The sequence below is a fragment of the Podarcis filfolensis genome (genome assembly GCF_964270895.1).
Source record: "Podarcis filfolensis genome assembly, chromosome: 5".
Lineage (NCBI taxonomy): Eukaryota > Metazoa > Chordata > Lepidosauria > Squamata > Lacertidae > Podarcis > Podarcis filfolensis.
The window spans coordinates 96,208,596-96,231,545 of record NC_139608.1 but is presented as its reverse complement, the minus strand read 5'-3'; the positions used below and the strand labels follow the sequence as shown (position 1 = coordinate 96,231,545).

Sequence of the window (22,950 nt, the reverse complement as noted above, 5' to 3'; positions counted from 1 at the left end):
ATGTTTTCCCCATATTTGGTTTTGTTCTTTTTCTCTTAAAAAGAATATCAAATTGCTTTTAAGCTGACAAAGTCCTCTGCTGCAGGACTATTAAACCTGCAAAACAAACTGTTGTGTGTAGTTTCACACTTTAGAATTCCCCTTGTGACAGAATTCACACAGAAATGTACCGTAACTTCAGGGATGTGACTACAGATTATTGTTTTAAAATCAAAACAAAAAGTTGAGGCGCAAGTCAGCAATAGGCTGGTTATTAGGGTTAAATTTACAAGATCTTACTATTGGCTGGAGCAGGACTCCTTTTAAGTTTTTCTCTCCTGCCCCTTCCTGTTTCTACCCATGTTCATACCCGGTTTCAAGCAACTATCAGCCTGCAAATATTTGTTGTTGTTTAGTCGTTTAGTCGTGTCCGACTCTTCGTGACCCCATGGACCAGAGCACGCCAGGCACTTCTGTCTTCCACTGCCTCCCGCAGTTTGGTCAAACTCATGTTTGTAGCTTCGAGAATACTGTCCAAACATCTCGTCCTCTGTCGTCTCCTTCTCCTTGCGCCCTCAATCTTTCCCAACATCAGGGTCTTTTCCAGGGAGTCTTCTCTTCTCATGAGGTGGCCAAAGTATTGGAGCCTCAGCTTCAGGATCTGTCCTTCCAGTGAGCACTCAGGGCTGATTTCCTTAAGAATGGAGAGGTTTGATCTTCTTGCAGTCCATGGGACTCTCAAGAGTCTCCTCCAGCACCATAATTCAAAAGCATCAATTCTTCGGCGATCAGCCTTCTTTATGGTCCAGCTCTCACTTCCATACATCACTACTGGGAAAACCATGGCTTTAACTATACGGACCTTTGTTGGCAAGGTGATGTCTCTGCTTTTTAAGATGCTGTCTAGGTTTGCCATCGCCTTTCTCCCAAGGAGCAGGCGTCTTTTAATTTTGTGACTGCTGTCACCATCTGCAGTGATCCCTGCAAACATAGTGAGTGGGAATTTTATTTATATATTATTATTTTCTCCAAAGCATACTTATATTAATAAACATATTAATATTTTACAGTAACTCACAAAGTAGCAAATATGTACATCTTTTGAAATACATGAACACTTGGAATAAAAATCTCATGCTTTATATTTAAATCTAAAGCCATGGGGGGGAAAGGAAGAAGGACAATCGGATGTGAGATACCCAGTTCTGGTCACAACTTAAGGTCCAGAATAGTTTACTACTATAGAAGATAAGGATTCAGTAAACAGTTCCAGACATTGATGTATACATACAACTTGTAGGCTTTGCAGATACAGATATATACAAATACGGAGTATTTCTTGCTCCAGCAATTCAAGACTTCAGCTTACTTCTCAAAATTGGCCCCAACACTCGAAAGGCCCTGGACCCACTGAGCTGATATGCATTAATCACTTATATAGTTGGCACTGTGCCATTTTCATAGCAACTGGCTTGGCTGACCATGCACCTGCTGTCTTATCTCCTACACGGAGTGATTTACAATCATGAAGGAAACTAACCCCTTCCTCCGTGTCCAGTTACACCAACACTGACATGTCTACCACACAATGACATTTGATACAGGTAGATAAAATTCAAAGGAAGAATCAGGAGCACAGGAGTGTGTTCCCAATTCTTCCTTTCTCCCTTTGCAGGTGCAATTTAAAGTCAGGCCACAATTTCCATGTCAAGGTAACAGAAAAAGGTACCAAATTCAGAAAAACACTGAATCCTACCAGAAGATGGAAAGGGAGAATTGCAAGCGCACTTGGGTGAAATAGGGAGGCGTGGTAGGCCGGGGGTCCCCAGTGCTGCCCTAAGTTAACATAACTACCCAAAGCAGCAGCACACCCTTGCCCCTGACCCCAGCTAGCGGTGAAGGGCAAGGATCCAAAAGGCATGTTGTTTAGTGCCAACTCACAAGCACCTTGTCAGCATCACCAGGCTGTGAAAACTGAAACAGATCCCACAAAACATAGCTTGGTGGGGCTTTAGAAACCTCCCTTGGGACTGTATCAGTCATGGCATCTAGCTTGCTACGAAGGTGTTCTCAAAGTGCCCAATAAGCAACTCACAAAGGGTCCCTGAGGTGTCCTAGGCTCCATCGACCAATACAGGTGTTAGCACCCTATGGACTACCCTGAAGAGTTCTGCAAGGCCCCCTTTGTTGCTTTTGCCACCACAGTAGGAACAATTATGTGCTCTAGCCAATGTTCAGTCATCTTCACTGTGGGACTTCTACTACCTGTGCTGTAGCTGTCACCTGGCCAGTTTCATCACATATACCTCCCCATTATACCTGGGAGTGATCCAGTGTCAGAGAGGGTGCTCAGGAGTGATAATTTCTCCCACCCTCCTTCTTCCAGCTCCATAGAGAGATGAGGGCCTCAGCATCCACCAGTTCTAGCCACCGGAAATTCTCCAGGGTATTCAGCAGTCCATTGGAATCCATAAATCTATGGTCATCCTAATTTGCCCCCTACTACTATGGGAGAGGTTGGTACTGCTAGCCCAGGAAGTGTTCTGATCATGACAATGGAGTCACAGAAACCTCCTTATTTCCAGACTATCAGCTGGGGCAAAAAACAAATTGAGGCTATGACCTGCACTTTTGGTTGGCCTGGTGGCCACTTGAGACAGCTCCATGGTTGTCACAGAGGCCATGAAAACCTGAGCCAGACCAAACACAGCAGCTTCAGTGTGGACATCAAAAGCCCCCAGGACAATAATTCAGAGACCACCTCTACCAGCTCAGTCAACAAGGTGGTCGATAGACCAGTAGCACTTCCAGTCTTTCTCTTTAGCCTGACACCAGACACAGGCCCTCAGATGATGAAGTCTGATGAGCAGAATAGAAGATCTGAGGACTATGCACAGTAGCTTCTAAAACTTGGGTCCCAACTGTTGTTGAACTACAACTTCCATCATCCCTAGCTAGCAGAACCAGTGGTCAGGAATGATGGGAACTGTAGTCCAATAGCAGCTGGGGACACATCTTGGAGAAACACTGGACTATGTCAACACACAGTCGACCTTCCAGTCTTTGTATATTCTGCCCTGGGTACATAGGCAAGCAAGGCTGGGTAAGATTCACGCCTCCCAGCTTACCTACTCAGGTATTGGTGGTAAACACTAGGTCAGCTCCTTCATCCACTATCAAGTTGTGGATGAGCAAGATATTATTATGACCCAACTTGGCTTTCACTAACAGATCAGTCAAACTGGATGGTGTTATGGTTGTAGAGGAACCAGGAGCTTGATGCTGCAGGGTGAAAAAGAAGAGGGAACCATGTACAAGCATCTCTTATTATGGAATTCTCTCCCCCCCCGGGCCATACCTACCTCAACCCATGATTGCTGGGATAGAAGAGGCACCCCCATTTCTTCCCAACCGCACACTTCCCACATAGCAAAGATACAAATTCATTATCACACAGCCATCTATGAAGTACCAGTATGTCTTCTACTAATGATAAGCCAAACCATGGGTTAGTTCCTGCTAGGAATAGAGGAGCAAAGTGCCTATGATTTTTCTTCCTCTGTACCAGCATACACACATTCACATTCAAACCATAGTTCAGCTTAACGGTGGTTTAAAGCGGTGTGTGAACGAGGCCAGTGGCTGATTTCTTTACATCACTCTGAATATTGAAGAAGGATTGCAAATCCTTTCAAGTATTCATCCCTTAATTCTAAATGTGTGGAGATGGGGTGAAATAGTCAAACTTAGCATTTGTATGCTTCTTCAGAGCATTCAAAGGATTGTACAGTTTGAACGTTAGCAAAGGGAGAGGCAAGAGAGAGGTGGGGGAGGAAAGGTTGAGCAGTGGCAACAGCAGAATAAAATGCCCTGATGCATGTAGCATGGTGCTACTTGAGCCTGGAGTTAGAAATGTGGGAGAGACATTTCAAAACTAATAATATTGGTGATTCATTTCACTCCAGTTAGGCAATAACTAAAGGTTCAAGGAAGGGGTTAGTTTTGAGGAGAGATTTGAAGAACATGAGAGAGGGCAAAAAGTACAGATTCTTCCCTACTTGCCTTTTGAATTTAATGATGATAAGGGGAAGCTCAAGTATCTTGAGTCTGATGCTCCTGCTTTAGCCATTATAAAATGACAGCATTCTGTGATAAATGTGAATTTTCTTCCAAATTAAATAGGGCCTCATTGTTAAAAGTTAAAATGTGTTGCTTGAGCTTAACATGTAGTTTGCCCACAAATATTGATGGTGCCAGACTTCAAGAATGATAAAACAAGAAATTTTGGCAGCTTCGTTGCTGTATGAACCTTTTGCCCAGTTTTGCTGGATGCTTTGTGGTTTTGTTCCATTATTGGTTCATGTCTGGTTTCAAACTGCCAAAGCAAGCATTCGGGAGACTGCTTTTCACTGGTTTCTGAAAACCATAAAATCACCTCAAATTCTCATGATTGTTAGATCAAAACCACAGAAGATGGATCCAGAATGGCCACATTCAGCGTTTTCAGGCCATGCACATTTGGAAGACATTTCAGTTGGCTACTTCTGCAAAACTGAGATCTGGCTATAGCTTTCTCACAGCCTTGAGACTTCCCATAACAAACATAAGAAGAGTCCTCCTGGATCAAGGTCAATGGCCCATGTACTCCAGCCTCCTCTTCTCCCAGACGGGAAGCTCACAAGCAGGACCTCTGATTCATAGGAACTGGTATTCAGAAGCAAACTGCCTCCTGCAGCCGTTGTACCTCGTAGCCACTGACGGCCTCATGAGTTTGTCTAATCTTTTAAAGCCATTCTAGCTGATAGCCGTTTCGATCTGTTGTAGACGCAAATTCCATAGTTTAACTAGGCACTGCGGAAATGAGTATTTTCTTCTGCCTGTCCTGATTCTTCCATCATTCAGCTTTGTTAGATGACTCTGGGTTCTGGTGTTATGTGTGTGTGTGTGTGTGTGTGTGTGTGTGTGAGAGAGAGAGAGAGAGAGAGAGAGAGAGAGAGAGAAAACACTGTCTCCACACCATGTGATAGAGGTACACATCTTATACACCTCTATCATGTACCCCCTTTTTATCTAAAGTAAAAAGACCCCAAAGTTGTAAGCCCTCGTTATAGAGGAATTGCTCCACCCTCTTAATCATTCTGCTTGTGCTTTTCTAAACCCTTTCCAACTCTACAATGCCCTTTTGGAGGTTCAGTCTGCAGAACTCCTACTGTTCTCACATCATAGACTGGTACAATGGCATGATGAAATTGGCAGTTCTATTTTCAATCCCATTCTTAATGATCCCTGACATAATTTGCCTTTTTTGCATTCTCATATATAGATAGATAGATAGATAGATAGATAGATAGATAGATATAGCTATATATAGATATAGATATAGATATAGATACACACACACACACACACACATTTTTATTGGTTTTTTAACATATCATTTCCAACAATCATTTAACATAACTTCTTACCTTATACAATATTTTAGACTCCCGTTAACAACCTCTGAAGATTTTCCGTTCTTTATCACTTGTTCTGCATTTCTTAATTTCTCTGTTACTTTTAATTATCATTAACTAATAATGATATGATTAATAATACCATTAATTAATTATCATTAACTAATAATTCTTTCTTGCAATATTTCAAGTAGTCCTCCTTACAGGACTTCTTGCAGTTCATTACAATTGCTTTTCAAATAGTTCAAATGTTTACTCCAATCTTCTAAGAATCTCTGGTCCCACAGGTTTCGAATCCTTCCTGTTAATTTATCCAGTTCTGCATAGTCCATTAATTTCATCTGCCATTCTTCTTTTGTCGGTAATTCTTCTTGCTTCCATTTTTGTGCCAATAATATTCTTGCTGCCATCATTGCATATAAAAACAACTTACAATCCTGTCTGTTAATATCATCCCCTACAATGCCAAGTAAAAATGCTTCTGGTTTTTCAATAAACATATATTTCAACATCTTTCTTATCTCATTATATAGCTAAGTTAGCACCTTCATGACGCTATCACTGCGGGTTCAGATCTCACTAGCATGTATGGGGAATTAAAGAGTTTTGGGGCCCAGGTGTGCATAACTTTACACTTGTTTACATTGAATTTCATTTGCTGTTTTACTGCCTGTTCTCTCAGTTTGGACCGATTCTTTTGGCCTGCCTCATAATCCCTTTTTGCTTTAACCACCCTGAACAATTCAGTACCATCAGTGAACTTGGCTACCTCACTGTTCACCCTTCACTCTAGATCCTGGGTTGCCAATGCTGTGCCCTTCAGATGCGATAGGACTACAAATCCCATCTGTCCCTACCAGCATGGACAATGGTCAAGGGTTGTGGGAGTTGTAGTCCAACAGCATCTGGAGAGCACCGTGTTGGCTGCACCAACATTTATCATTAATGAACAATTTGTGTGTGGAACATCTCAGCCTCTCATCATTGATCTTTTTATTATTTTTGTAAACCGCTTTGGGTGTTAATTTTCTTTACAATCAAGCGCTGTATAAATTTCACAAAATGAAAATAAATATATATACTGTATAGATTTATAAACTTATGCTTTTCCCGCAAATAGCCTCCACCAAGGGGCTTACAGAATAGAACAGCCAAACGAGTATAGACGCCTTATAAAACAATACTGCAAAGCCTCATAAAAACAATTTGAAATACAAAGCACAGTTGCAGTACATTAAGCAACATTAAAAACCCTCAGTAAAGACCAGCAAAGATAAAATGCAGAACAATCACACTTTCAAAACTCCAGTACAGCATCAGCAATTAAAAGCAGATTGAAATAGATAAATATTTAAAGGCCATGTGAAAGCGACTAAAGAGGTGGCCAAAATCACACCCTGGGGGAGAGGGGAGTTCTACAAAGTAGCTACAAGATTACTACTATTTTCTCATTTTGTATCTAGATCCCAAATTAAAACCTGGATTTCAAATGCTTCTAAAGGTATGGAAGTCTTTGTTTTTTTTATAATAATATTTATTAAGGTTTAAGGGTTACAAAAAGCAAAAATAAAAACACCATATTAAACAAAAGCAAAACAACACATCACAATAGGTAAAAAAAAGAAAAGAAAAAAAAGAAGAAAAAAGAGAAAAACAGAAAAATACAAACAATTAAAAAAACACAACAAATCTTCCCATAACTTATCTTTCATTTGCTTATTTCCTTGACCTCCTCACACCTCCTTCTAACATTCATTAATTTTACAATGTTTCTTTAAATAGTCTTTAAATTTCTTCCAATCTTCCTCCACCGACTCTTCTCCCTGGTCTCGGATTCTGCCAGTCATTTCCGCCAGTTCCATGTAGTCCATCACCTTCATCTGCCATTCTTCCCGGGTGGGTAGATCTTGTGTCTTCCAGTACTTTGAAATAAGTATTCTTGCTGCTGTTGTAGTATACATAAAGAAAGTTCTATCCTTCTTTGGCACCAATTGGCCGACCCTGCCCAGGAACATCTAAGTGCAGCAGACCAACCACACATTGCAGTTTGCAAGGCTTTCAACAACTCTTGCTTTGTAGGGCAAATGCAGCAAGAGTTTCCCACACTTCATATTCCCCCCCCCCCGCCCCACTCACCCGCTCAGCTTTATTCCCTTTCCCATGCTTTCTTTTCAAGTCAAGGCTTATTGGTACATTTATTGACCCTCAACTGCGGACAGTATCTCTGATTTCTTCCCATATTGTCGGCATTTATTAAAGGCATAAATCCCTCTGCTTTAACAGAAGAGGGACGTTTTGTGAAATTGTTAAAGTAAGAGGAGCTTCCTAGAGCCCCTTCTCTTTCTTTCTTAATCAGAATTACTTTTACTTATACTCTAGCTGTTACCCTTCAGGTCTACTTATATATTCTGCTGGGGGATCGGGGGAATATTATTGCACCTACTCATTTTCGCTGGCTGTCACCCAGCAATCTGTAACATCGCTGTTTAAGTCATGTTTGACTGATACCAATGAATTGTCATAAAGGGCTTTTCATAAACCATAGGTAATCTATGAGTGTGAGATTTACTGCTGGTTGCAGTGCTATGCCAAATCCATAGCTTTTTGTGTGTTTTTAATAATGTAGCCATTTGACATTTCTAATCATTCTGTAATGTTAAACTGCTGGTACTCCCAATAAATTGCTTTAGGTAGAAACATTTTTGAATTCCCTGATTTTTGTATACCTGTTTTTTCTTAGAATTTATTCAGGGTTATGTTTGCAATCTATTATAGCTGCTCATGGAAGACGTCCCAGGAAATTGTATTACATATTCACACACCAGAATTATATAATAATAATAATAATAATAATAATAATAATAATAATAATAATAATTTATTATTTATACCCCGCCCATCTGGCTGGGCCTCCCCAGCCACTCTGGGCGGCTTCCATAGAAATAAAAAATACACTAAAATATCACACGTTAAAAACTTCCCTGAACAGGGCTGCCTTAAGATGTCTTCTGAATGTCAGGTAGTTGTTTATCGCTTTGACATCTGCTGGAAGGGCGTGCCACAGGGCGGGCGCCACTACCGAGAAGGCCCTCTGCCTGGTTCCCTGTAGCTTTGCTTCTCGCAATGAGGGAACCGCCAGAAGGCGGTTAAACATCAAAATAGACTTATTTGCAAGGGTACGGAAGACCTGCTGAATAAACCCTTTTAGTGTTAAAGTTAAACCCTTTTAGTGGCCCACTGATTAAGAACATGTTCAACACCCTCTCATTGAAATTCTTGGAGCTTAAACCAATGCATAAACTTTGACTAGATCTGCTTTCTCAAGATAATAAAGAGTAGGTTGGTGTCCATATTTCAGCCACGCAGGCAAAAGCAAAAGGCGTCCCGTTCTCTTTTAAAATTAGTGAATTCTCTACGTCCACATCCTGGTTCTATATTTTTCCACTTTTGAGCTCTCGCATGTGTACTAAATCTGCTAAATTGGGGATTTTTTGGTGGGGGTGTGGCGGTAACTTATACTCATGTCAGAAGTATGGCAAAGAGGTTCAGTTTTGTATAAGATCCATCTTAAGCCCATGTGCAAATTAATGAACTGAGCCCTATGTGATTCTTTGTGATAAAGCAGTTGGCTGCGAACAGGCCTGCTCAAAGAGCTGCACCTTTAAAGAGGAATTCTAGGGTTTCTCTCCCCGCCCCTCTTTCCAAAGAGTCGATACTCATGCCGTCGAAACGCTATTTAATTTCATGGGCTTGCATGGGGCCTTACTGTTCAAGAAAAACAAGCTCCAAACCTTGTTATATACTTCTCTGTATTGCCCTATACTACTTCTTGTTATATCCTAACCTGGATTGTCTGATCAGATACCTGCCAAATAGGTATCTTTATCTCAGGGTCATGGATTCGAGTTCCACGTTTGGCAAAAGGTTTCTGCATCGCAAGGGGGTTAGACGTAGATGACCATCGGGATCCCTTCCAACTCGGCAGTTCAATGAAACACATTGAGTTTGAGCCATATGAATGTCATAACCATTTCAATTTTGTCTAAATACAATGGAATGGAATGGAATATACAAAGGACAAGAGGGCAACACTGATCTGGAACCCCTATGTGGGGGGTTGGCAGGGGAAACATGTTGGATGGGGAAAGCGTTAATAACCTCTACTGCTGATCTCTACATTTCTCCTCCAGATTGCCTCTCCTGAAGCTGCTTCACCGTAGAAGTGATCGTTAGAGTTTTATGTAATATGTTGGGTCATAATGTAGTTCAAGTCTAACGCATCTTGCAGATAATGCAAATAATCCAAGGATCTTTTATAAACATGAGTGAGCTGTTACGAATGGCTTTATGGAAAGCCTTGGGATCAGTCACCTTCCAGATTGAAATTTCCTCTGCCACACATGGGCGAAACTTAGAAATACCTTCCACGGAAGGTAGCATTCAACTATGTTTCACTCAGAGCAACTTATTGAAATGAATGGACATGCAGTAACTTAGCCATGTTTATTCATTTCAGTGGTGTACTCTGAGTAAAACTCAGTCTCAAAATTGCTAGCAGTGTATTGGCATTTATGGCTCTTGTACGGTTGGAAGTAAACATGATACCGCATGCTTTGCTAATATCTTCTTGTAGCATTCAGATTCCTATAGCAAAATGTGTGTCAGAACATCATTGTGCTGGGTTTCCGTGTCCCCACCCCCTTGGCTGCCACTTTTGGCAAAAGGGAAACTTGAAGCACATCCCATCCTATGACTTGTTTTGTAGGGTTAAAGGTAAAGGGACCCCTGACTGTTAGGTCCAGTCGCGGACGACTCTGGGTTTGCGGCACTCATCTCGCTTTACTGGCCGAGGGAGCCGGTGTACAGCTTCCGGGTCATGTGGCCAGCATGACCAAGCCGCTTCTGGCGAACCAGAGCAGCGCACAGAAACGCTGTTTACCTTCCCACTGGAGCGGTACCTATTTATCTACTTGCACTGATGTGCTTTCGAACTGCTAGGTTGGCAGGAGCTGGGACTGAGCAACGGGAGCTCACCCCGTCATGGGGATTCAAACCGCCGATCGGCAAGCCCTAGGCTCTGTGGTTTAACCCACAGCGTCACTGCAGGGTTAGTAGGTGTTAATAGGGAAGAAAGGAAGAGGAGATGGGGGAAGAATATCTCATCAAGGACCAAGAAACAACTACTAGATAAAAACACAGTTCAGCCCAATGAGTAAAATCAACACAGTTACTGCTCTTGTTTACTGATTCATTTTACTGCTGCTTATTATTTACTTCACAAACACTATACACTTGCATGTATTCTGCCATTATTATTATTTTATTGTATTGTAATGAAGTTGCACTTTTCATGGAATGAGACCTAATACCCATTCCTCATTATTGCAAAAGTTATAAAAAAGTGTTGCAGCTTCCCTTCCCTGTGTTTGCCCAACCACCATTTGACATCCTACAAGCACTGGGAAATTTCAATGACACAGCTTGGAATGGGTTCAGTGACCTCAATTATGCCCTCCCCACCCACTCCAAACTCCTTTCAATTTGCAAAAAGCTTTAAGTGGACAAAACCCAGATGCCTTTTGCTTGTAGTTCAGTAAGAACAGATTGGGCATGTAGATTCCTGTCAAAGTGATGTATGTAGTTCATTTTCCATTAACTCTTTCTGTGAATGAAAGGATTTGAAAATTTCAATTTCAAGTCCAGTGCTGTGCTTTGCTTTTCTGTGGCTCCATCCCCCCCCAATAGTGTATCAAGAGCAATCTTCCCCACCCCCCAATGAATATTGAAAAGCCAACTCTGGATAATGGCTGATGAGCCATTAAAATATAAGCTTTGCAGAAATCGCAGGGTCTTGGCTCCACATAATATGTTTTGGGTGGGGTATGACTGCTTGAGTCTGTTTTGAAATGTAATATGTTGTTAGCTGAAGCAGTAGCCTTTCAAAATCTGCATTTAAAAATCTTCCTTACTCTCTTCTTTATTCCTCATTCTAAATATGTTGATTGGAAGTAAAGCCCATTAATTTCAGTGGGCCTTTCCAGTAAGAAAACAGTTCTTATAGTTCTTACCCATCAAATTCCTTGGGACTTATTTTCAAGTCAACATGCATACAGTTTGCAGTTGAAGTTTAAGACAGTCATAAAGCCCTTGTGATAAACATAAGAGGCATATTGATGCTGCATGCTTAAGGACAGATTGCTTACATGGCTTTGTAACATTATGCAGGATACTTAGAGGACTACAATGTGTTGTGTTATTCTCTCCCTCTTTCCCTCCTTACTCCTTCCCTCACTACTCCTCCTCTCTCTTTCTCTGTCTTTCTTTCATTTCTCAGAAACATGTGCTGTCAATAATGGAGGCTGTGACCGCACTTGCAAGGATACAGCAACAGGAGTACGCTGCAGCTGTCCGGTTGGATTCAACCTACAACCTGATGGGAAAACATGCAAAGGTCAGCTTCTGTTTGCTTTTCAATGCATCATTTCCCTTTAGCAGTTTCAGTACCAGAGGTTAAATGTACAGATATATAATTGACACACAGACCTGAAGGATCTTAACCATGGGTAGGCAAACTAAGGCCCGGGGGCCGGATGCGGCCCAATCGCTTTCTCAATCCGGCCTGCGGACGGTCCAGGAATCAGCGTGTTTTTACATGAGTAGAATGTGCCCTTTTATTTAAAATGCATCTCTGGGTTATTTGTGGGGCATAGGAATTCGTTCATCCCCCCCCCAAATAAATAGTCCAGCCCCTCACAAGGTCTGAGGGACAGTGGACCGGCCCCCTGCTGAAAAAGTTTGCTGACCCCTGATCCTAACACTGCAATAAGCAATCACAACTTGATTGTATAATTTCCCCTGCTATCTCTGTTTTTTTGTTGTTGTTGTTACAAACTGTTTTTTTGTGTTGTGTCCCTGATGTTCTTCTAAATTATCTGTTATGTCCTTTGGATAATTACATTGGTGGGTGAAGAATTACAATAGAAATCTCCCTATATTTTAATTTTCACATAACATTTCTGAAACCTAGTGAGGTTTTTTTTCTGATGAAGGGGAAATGATTTGAAGGTATAGATTCCAACTTGGAAAACTACATATTTTTGCGAGTTATGTAAAGTCTGAAAAATAAAGACATTCAGAAGGTATTAATGGCCAGTTTGAAACAATAAAAAGTTGAGGCCAAAGCTAAGATTCTTAGAGAGCTGTATGACAAGTAACAATATGCGTGTGTGTTTGCGTGTACACAGACAGATATTCATAAATTTATATATTTGCTACTGTGATGGAGAGTGGCTCACCAGGGTGTTCAATGGAAGTCTTTCCCAAACTTGATAACTAGAGATTCTTCTAGCTGAAAATATCAGTGAACAGGCTTGGCACCTTCTGCTTGCAGAAAATGTGCTCTTCCACTGGCCTGTGTTTGCCACATCTTGAAAAATGTGGGGTGGTCATCACAGTAAAATCGATAAGTGAATGGCACACATCTTGAAAGGTTGCTTATAGCCCTGTCTGACTGTATATTTATCAACATATAAGAGCTTAGGGTGGAATTTACTAACATCACAAAGGGGTCACATATAATGAATGATGGACTTCTATGATCATTTATAAATTGATGTACAGGTGATTGGCTCCTGTGCTTCATTGAATTTGTGGTTTTTTAAAAAAATAAGAATATTGTTTTTGCATTTTGCATTTTTCTATTTACACATCATACTTTACCATCCTACATAATTTCTGTGCAGACTTCCTAACCTGACCTTCCATGGCATTCTTGATAAACCTAGCATTGCTGTTTATCAGTTTATTAGTCCACCCTACTTTTCCCATTCTAATCCCTCATTGTATTTAACTGTTTTTCACAACATTATCCCTACTTGCAGATTGATTTTAGTATATATATTTTTAATATTCCGCAAAACTGTCCCTCTCATCCTTTGTCTTTTTTCATTTGGATTCCTTATTTTGACAGTCATATGTGCAAGTTCTGCGAGTTCTGTCAATTTGTACAGCAATTGTTCTTTGGTGGGGTTTCTCTTTATTTCCAACTTCTAGTATACACTATTCTGGCTGCTAAAGAAATAAGTTGCATAAAGAAATAAGCTGTGTGTCTTCTTAGGGATCTCATCACCAATTATTGCTAATAGAAAGGCTTCAGGGTTGTTGTTTTTTTGGAAATGTGATTTGAAGAATTCTTTTGAGCTCATCATAGACCATCTCCCAGTATTTTGGGGCATGTTTCCACTGCCACCACATATGTATGAAAGATCCCTCAGCCTCTGAACATTGCCAATACAATTTGGACCCTCTTTTGTGCATTTTAACAAGTTTACTGGGAATTAAGTACTACCTGTAAAACATTTTTTGTATTTTTTTTTCTTTATCAAATAGCAAGCTGAAAAGTTCATAGTTTCCCCCCAAAGTTTCTCCCAAACCAAAATGTCAATGTTCTGTCCAAGAGCTTTAGCCCAGTGTGTCATTATGGCTTTGACCATTTTCTCTTTGGTCTCCCGTTCTAGTAAAAATTTATAAAGTTTGGATATTAATTTTTTGTTGTTTCCCAATATCGTTTTCCCATATTCTGATCCTCCTTCTAAAAATCCTTTTTCTTTATCTTTTCTTGAAAATACTGAAACCAATCTGAGACATACCGGTAGTTTTGTACATCTTCTCTCTTTTTTTTAGTCCTCTAGTACCCTCTCTAAGCTCAAGGAGGTCCTTGTATGTACCCCAGTTCTTATTCATGTTTACATTCTTAGCTGCCACTGCCTCAATGGGGGATATCCACCAGGGGCCCCTTCCTTTCTAGGAGGTCTTTATATCTTGCCCAAACACGGTATAGGTTCTTTCTTATCACATGGTTGTGGAATCCCTTGTGCACTTCAGTTTTGTCATAATACAGGTAAGTGTGCCATCCATACACCAAATAAAATCCTTCTAAGTCCAGAGTTTTTCAGCTCCACCCAATCAATCTTACATCCAACACAAGCAAGCCGCCTCATAGTACATTTTCAGGTCTTTGTGGTATTATAATTTGTTGAAAGCAACCCAGAGTAGCTGGGGCAACCCCCTGCAAAACCCTACTTCTAAAGGTTGGAGCACTCTGGATCAGAATGGCATGTTCAGTAGGGCATAAACTGAGGCAAGGGATTTAACCCCTAATCAGTTTCCCAGACTTGGCATTTTGTATGATATACAGTAGCTAGTATAGCATCCTTTAGCTATGGTGTTTTTCTACAGTCTTCTATTCAAAACATGGTCTTTCTGTCTTGTACAAAGCTTAGCTTTGATTTCATTGCTGATCTTCGGATGGAAGATCTTTCCTATAAGTGATCTGATTCTTCAAGGAACAACTGTAGTAGGAAAGGACATCAAAGATCCCGGTATTATTGGTTGTCTTTTAGGACTGGCATATTGCATAGGGACTTGATTCTGAACTATGTTAAATAGAAGACAATGCTGTAATGATTGGTATACTATTTATAATCAAAATTTTGGCTTAGTTAAAGAGACAAGGGGCTGATTCATGCCACTGTGTACATCATAATGTCTTAACTTATCTGTGATTTACCACAATTGAATGGGTCAACTCCCTTTGTTGGAAAACATGGTGTTTGAGATGACATTTGGGATGTATGAAAGCAATGTAAAACAACTAGAAGTTGTTTTATTCCCTAAGCAAGCCAAGGAATTAAAGTAATTGTAAGTGCACCCTGAGACAGGGAAGCTCAACTTCATGTATCCATTGTTGGGGTCTAGGCAGGCCATGATTGACCTGAATGAAGAACTTGGGCTTGTGGTACATTGCTCTGTGTTGCTGGATTCCATGTTATATTAGATTCCATGTTATATCAGGGGTTGTTGGATTCCATGTTATATTAGGAAAGGGATCGAAGGTAAAACTGTCAATATCGCAATGCCTCTGTACAAATCCGCGGTGCGACCGTACTGCTGTGTGTCATAAGAGATACTGCAGCACTGGTAAATGTGCAGAAAAGGACGACCAAGAGGATCAAGGGAAGGGAGCAACTCCCTTGTGAAGAAAGGGAGGGGGGAACATAACAGGTATATAAGGTTATGTATGGTCTGGAGAAAGCGGTTAAAGGGATGTTTACCCCATCTCTCATAACATTAGACCTTGGGTCGTTCAATGAAGTCAAGACAGACAAAAGCAAGGACTCGTTCACATACAGTTTGGAAATCAGTGCCAGAAGATACGGCGATCAGGATTAGAAAAAAAAATCATGGAAAATATGTCTGTCCGCAGTTATGTCTTGCTTCCTGGAGGCACCAGTTTGGCCACTGCAGGAGAGGATGGTGGGCGAGGTGCACCTTCTGATGTGCTCAAGTCCTCGTCCATCATTTGCAGGAACCCAAGCTGTGGAACAGAATGAATTGCATTGGGTAACATCCATGCGTTTTCATAGGAGGTTAAACAATACAGTTGATCCTGTTTATTGAAAAGGGTTGTCACTGCCAGCTCTCAGGATTTTCGAAATAAATTGTACCTTGGATTTTCTTGGAAATTGATATTTATTATGGTACATTTTTCTTATATATGTTTATATTTTATATATGTTTATATATGTTTTATTTAATTAGGACAGAATTCAGTTATGACCACCGAGGGGCTCTAGTTTATGGCAGACGCCACCCTGTGGAATGTAAGAAGCAACCAAAATGTGGCAGAGCAAGGGAGGAGCACATTTATGCCTAATCCTATTCCTGCCCACCAAAAAAAAGGATTGAGCAATGCCCCTCCCCCACACTGCCACAAAAGAGTGTAGGATATATTGTGGATCAACACACAAGTTATATAACTCCCACCCACCTAAAGGGAGACCAGAATTCTGATAGTAGGTGCCTCAGGTTGTGTACAGCCAGAGTGCACACAGGAGAACTCTGGGGATGGGAAGCAGAAAGAGGGAGCACAAACGGGCTTTCTTCGGAATGCTCAGAGGAAATCGAACATGTGACTAACTCTTCTCTGCCTAGAACCCTAACAGGTGCCTGCCCTTCAAATGCCAGACGCAAGCACCTAACCACAGCCCCTGTCCAAAGAAAGGGACAGAGTGCCGCATACAGGTAAGCAATGGGAGGGAGCAGCCGTGCTGTGGTGTACAATTGCAGCAACCCTGTCCCATGTTCTGCCCTTTCTCTTGCCCAAACTGAGCTGCTGTGAGACTCTTCTCCCCAAAGAGCTGGGAGCAGGGTCTGTTAGGCAGGGCGAGCCCTCAGCGTCAACCGCTCATGAGCGATTTTGCCTTGCAGAACCACAGCCCTGACACGCGGAGGAGAGCGAGCTGCCACAGCATACAGTGTTCAGCTGCAATCACCAAAGGAGAATCGTGGCCTTAGTCCCTGCCTTTCTCAGGGACTCAGAAGGCACTACCCCGCTCCCTCTTCACGAGAGCTGGAGCCACGAGGGACTCTGCGCCTGCTCCTCTGTTCCGGGTTGAGCTGCTGTCCCAGGCATGGGAGTCCTGCTGGTGGTTTGTGACCCCGTATGTGTGACTTTCCCTTTCAGGATCTCCTGCATCCTGGATGCTGTTCAATATAGACTTTGTGTCTGCCACTTGTCTTGTTTCTTTGTCGCTTGGGGTTGGTAGGGAGGGATCTTTCTCTCTTCCTTTCTCTCTGACTTCAAAATGGGACTCGGAGGGGGGAAGCTTGATGCTGTCAAGGCCAGTGGCCCCTCCACACTCTCCTCATGCCCACTGCCTGGTCTGTGAGGGACTGGACCTGTTAGAGGAGTGGGTACTGTTCGCATGGTGTCTGCATGTGGGGTCCTTCTTCACCATTTCTGGCAGGGAGTCATGCCCTGGAATTGAAACATGGACCCCCTGTTCCACCAGGCTATGACTTTTCTTGCGGCGCACACTCTCAGGGTGTTGATGACTTAGTTTGTGGGGAGACAAATGCTCCGTGGTGTGTCTGCTATGGATGTGTTTGTAGGACACACCTGTTCTTTCTGCAATATGGCTTTGAGTCCAAGGAGCTCCTTCTCTTTTGTCTCTGACAAGATGGTTGCTGGCCAGGCATGTGAAAAGTAAGTGTGACCTGCACAGAGTGCACACCTGTCCCGAGGGAGCTGTCTGGGTGCTGTGACATCTCTCATTCCTTCCCTTTGTTTGTTGTGATCACAAGCAGTGTGTGGTATACAAGGAATTATCCATATGTATTCTGGGGTGCCTACAACGCTTGGGTGGTGTTGTCTTGCTTCCTGTGTCACGCAATGGATGGTGCTATGGCATCGTTATACCTAGTAGTTTGCATGTTGTATTTGGGGTGGAGTGGAATGGGATGTCTGTCTCACTGTCAGCATGAGTGAATTGGCTGGATCCAGCTGACGTGGGGCACCATTGCCATTTGTCCACTTCCTCTCCACAACCTCTCCACTTTATCTCCAGAACATGACCACACTGTGATTGGTGGTGGGTCCTGGCAGGGTTGTCACGGGCATGGGAATGAGGTGGGGTTGTTGCTGACAAATCCTCTGGGTCCTTGAGCTCACTGGAAGCAGACACCAATCCAACTCATAGAGAGAGCATACAGAACTGTCAATAGCTACAAAAGAAGTTGTCCATGCAAGAAGCTGAGAGTCAACAAGAGCCTTGTGTAGTCTGGCGAGGCCTGTTGTGTGGCATGCTCCAACCCTTTCCTGATTTTGTCAACTGTGACACTTGTTTGAGGCCGGGGATGGGACAGAGGTACTGCGGCGGCGTCATCCTTTGAGTCCAAGGACGGCAGAAGAGTTGTGACCTCTGGCCAATAAGGTTATGAGGAAGTAGGCTGAACCTCGTCTTACCTGAGTTCTCAGGTGTGCACAGCAAGGTCCCAACTTCATGGGTCATGGTGGTTGCACCATTCTGTGCTTTGCACAGCTCTGTTTTTCCCTGTCTTGTTCTGGGCTGGATACATGTAAGGCATGGCAGGTGTTGCGTTAGCATGGCGACACTGGATTACTCTCCGTAGTGTATTGGAGCACATGATTGCCCTATTTACTTATTTGCTTGTTTAATTATAGTAGCTTTATATCCACCTAGGGTGGTTATATTTATACCTTGCTTTTCAGCCAAAGTGGCTTCAAATCAAAGATAGTGTGCTAGATGCTAGGGACACACGGGTGTATGTATGACATTTTCTTGTCAGAATGGTGAAGGGGCTGCATTATAAAACTATATTTTTGAGGTCATCAGAGAAAAGAATTATCGCCAAGTAAAAGGTATAGCTCAGCTTCTCTCTGTGTGTATATGCAGAGATGGTGATATTTATGTGATATGACATCAATTTCTTTTGGATTCATCAGCTTCATAGTACACAACTCCTGGGTTGTATGTGGAGGGGAGTTTGTATAAAGTGTGCAGGGTAGAGTCTGTTCCAGACTGTGCAAGCATAATAATTTTCCAAGGCAAATGGCCTTGGACAATGAGCGTCTCCATCTGTCTTCCTCATCTAGACCATGGTACTAAAACTGTGTCACTACCATCCCCCATCTCAGAACAAATGCATCCTGTCCTACAATACCATCAATGTGGTACATTCAATTGATTCATAATTATTCTCCCAGTTAGTGATGTTCCTGAGTAAGTGTTAGTCCTAATGTAGCCAAAATGGCTCCACACATATAAAAGAGCAAGGTATCAACAGAATTGAGGGGATCCCACGTTTTGCAGAAGGACAAAATACATTTAGGGAGGAAACATAAGAAGGTAACTTTCCCCTGCCCTCCGCTGAAAGCCAAGACAATGAAGATTGGACAGGCTCAGTGGTAGCAGAATTCTTACCTCCTGGGGAGGGGGAAAGGAATGTAACTTCCTGGAGGATGGCCTGGCTGATTGGCACTCCACACCACAACATTTTGTTGCAGGTTGAGATGTTTAAGTAATGTTCAACACAGTGAGATGTACTTCTGAATAAATATGCATAGGAAGAGGTTGAAGTTTATGTTTTGTCTTGCGGTGACAGGGAGAAATAAGGCAATCTTTGGAGTTCAGGGCCTACTGCTGTTCTTTAGTAAGCAATGGGCTTTCAAGGGGAAATAAAGAAGGAGGCTAAACTGCATTTTGAAGTAATGCGTAACTATATATTTATTTTGGTCAACGACCAGTAGAGAAATTGAAGCAATGCACATCAGCATCTAAATGAGAGACCCTGTATGACCAAAAGGTCCAGAACCTAAAATTAACTACCAGAACGTAGAGCAAGTAACATTTCTGATGGGGATTCTCTTGAACACTTTGGACAAAACAACAAATATTGGAGAAATGTTGGAAGGGCAGATTGTGAACAACTGTCTTTTCAGAAACCTTACAGGACACCAGAACAAGAACACCCAACTTTGGCTGCAAGCATCGTGCACCCCAAAAAGGTAAGCAAGGGAGAACTCCATGCCTCTAAAGTATGACTGTTATAAATTTCTCCCATATACATAAGACCCTGGCAGCATGTGGCTGAACGACCCTTCCTCTCTCAACAGCTACAGCTACAAGGAACAGAGGCTAAGCATACACTGCAAAAGAGACATTGCATGCAAGTAAGCTTTCACTACAAACCAGTGAAAGCAAGTGAAACCCTCCTGTCTTTCGCCACAAGCACAAGAGACCCCACTGCTGCTGACTAATCCCTTTTACCATAGGAATGGAATTTTCTGAAAATCTCAGAGTTAAACTTACCTGCACTGGGTTGTTTTTTGTTTTTTTTCTAATTCCCGTCTTGCTCTTGGATCTCAACAAGAAATGAATTGTTTTTACTGGTTCTGCTAAAAACAAACAATTCTTGGATTATTATACACATTATTATACATATTCATACACATCTACACATCGGGGTTCCCAATGTAACCGGCACATAAGAGATACAACAATGAACATAACTGCAAATTCCTGAAAACAGAGAGGGGAAGGAAAGAAGCTCCGTCAGTCAATGCAGTCATCTCAGTTCTTAGTTAAGCCCCCACCTCTTTTGACACTTGTACTTCCAGCTTAGTGGGCACTGATCCACAAATTCTTGGCTTCTGTGCAATTTCCTTGCCAGGTGCTGGCTTCATTCTTAATCTGCCCTGACTGAAATATATAGAGTCTAATCAGTTGAGCATTTAATCACATTAGACACAACATGTATAACTGACAGAGCAGGAGATTTATTGGATATAAGCTGATTTAAGAGTGGAAATTCATAAGGAGCTCTGAACACAGTGAGATTGCAGTGCCAGCAGCAGCCACGGGAAATTCAGAGCTAGGTTTCCTCGGGCATTACTTTGGGCAAAGGAGGGAGGTGGAATTGGTATCAATTATCCTTATTGTTCTAAATAAGATTATTACGTCGTTTGAATAACTGTGATATTTATTAACTTGGTTCTCTTAATTCCTGGCTGCTTAGAACGTCCTGCAGTCATGTTCTGAAACTGTTTTTTCTCTCTTTTATGGGCTAAAGGTAGACTCATTTTCTCAGGACCAGCCTTGGACTGCCAGGTGGAGGGGCAGGGGGTGCTTCTTTCCCTGACATCTTGGCATATGTCCTGGGCAGAAAGAGAAATTAGAACTTTGCATCTTGAAGTTGCCAAAGAATATTTGAGTTATGAAGCTTCCCTCATCGGAGCAATATGTAGTTGAGTTTTACAAGAATAAGTGCTTGTGTAATATTTTCCTTCTAGCCCATCCTACGCATGTTTTGCCTAATAGAAAAGAAATCAGTTGATCTTATACTTGTTTAGATGTCTCAGCTACCCTTTGTGCAGCCACGGACCTCAAAAGCTACCGCATTTTGTTCTACCCGACTAAGAGCCCTTCGTGACTTTCTCATATGCTGTTTAACCATGGGGATGTTGCCCTCGGGTTGCTTGACTGAATGCTCTTCTAAGCAAACATTTCTTGTTCTTTCTGTCTCATTGTCATGGTAACCTAGCTGTGTGATACACTGCCTACTTCCTTGAAACAAATCACACACAGTGGAAATACTGTACCATTTGTGTTTTCAAATACCTGAGAATGCATTTACCGTTTGTGTGTGCCTGGATGAGACACAGAATATCTGTTATTTCCCAAGGAATCCCACGGAAACATAGCTATGTATATAAATCTAAGGACTGTATCCAGCTAAACCATACTCCAATGAGTCCCATTGAAATCAAGGGACTTCCTAAGTTAGTCGTGAAGTCCATTGATTTCAGTCGGTCTACTCTGAGTGGCTTGGTTGGGTACAACCTGTCTTCTCTCTCCAATGCTGGCCGTGTATCTGGGAGCATGACTGCAGTGGACCAGTGCCTGTTGATTTGTATAGGGCTGCTCCCCATGAGTTGGCGTCCTGAGCATTCATGTTTGGCAGGCTGCCCCAATGCTGGCATGCTGCCCAGTGTGGGGTGCAGCCGTGAGGTGAGCAAGCGAATGTGGCTGCCTCATGCCACTCTTAATCGTTCCTCCTGAATAGCCAAATGGCGTTCATGTCCTTGCTTCTTCATCTTGCACTTAGTCACTTGTGTTCTTTTAATTGTTAGTTTGATGGTTTTATATTTTTTAATCTGCTTTGAGTGACTCCTTTTGGAGTGGATAAATAAGTAAATAAAGTCTGGCGGCAATTGAAGCCATGGAGGGGACTCTGCCAACTGACTGGGCCACAAAGACTCAAAACTAATAATAAACAAAACTAAGCAGTAAGAGAAATGAAAGCTTGTTTAACATATATTCCTCAGGTTGCTGGTAGGATACAACTACACACTTCAGTTGTGCTATCACAAAGGAAGTGCACTTGTGCATTGCCACCAGTTGTGCCCTGAAAGCTGTGGTGCATGGAAGAGGAGAGCAGCAGCTGATCTCAAGGGAAGAGGAGATTCATGGCCAAGGAGAGGGTCCCTCAAGTAACTCTGCCTCAAGCTGCTTAGTGCTTTGAAGTACCTTGAGTTGCAGTCAGATACAGACTGACAGCCGGTGCAGCTGATACAATAAAGGACTCGCATGAGCCAACACTTTGCCCCAGTCAAGATTTTAGCAGCAGCAGCATTCTGCAGTCATTGAGCTCCACATTGAATGCGTTACTGTCGCTCAGTCAAGATGCAATTAATATATGTAGGACCACGGCCAGGTATCAGGATTGAGTGCAGCTAATCTGGGGTGGGACCCAGGTAAGGAAGGCGCACGTCTGATAGTTAACTCTTTATTGGCAAGAGAAACACTAACAACAGCTTTCATGGTGCACCAGATAGATACCCACATAGCCTCTAGACAGGTTTAGGTCATATGGCACAGCTGCTGCAGCAACAGTGGGACCCTTCCCCTTTTCTGCTTTATACGCGGCTGGCACTGTGGTCTAAACCACAGAGCCTAGGACTTGCCGATCAGAAGGTCAGCGGTTCGAATCCCCGTGACAGGGTGAGCTCCCGTTGCTCGGTCCCAGCTCCTGCCAACCTAGCAGTTTGAAAGCACGTCAAAGTGGATAGATAGGTACCGCTCCGGCGGGAAGGTAAACGGCGTTTCCGTGCGCTGCTCTGGTTTGCCAGAAGTGGCTTAGTCATGCTTGCCAC

General features: G+C 42.4%; 1 protein-coding gene across 7 annotated transcripts in view; it reads left to right on the top strand.

Moving 5' to 3' along the window:
• SCUBE1 (signal peptide, CUB domain and EGF like domain containing 1) overlaps nucleotides 1–22,950 on the top strand; it is a 178,935-nt gene that overhangs the window by 104,814 nt on the left and 51,171 nt on the right. For all 7 annotated transcript variants that reach the window (XM_083615561.1, XM_083615560.1, XM_083615559.1 and 4 more), the window contains one exon: nucleotides 11,770–11,886. In XM_083615561.1, the coding sequence (XP_083471687.1) occupies nucleotides 11,770–11,886 (117 nt within the window). The remainder of the gene's footprint in view (nucleotides 1–11,769; nucleotides 11,887–22,950) is intronic.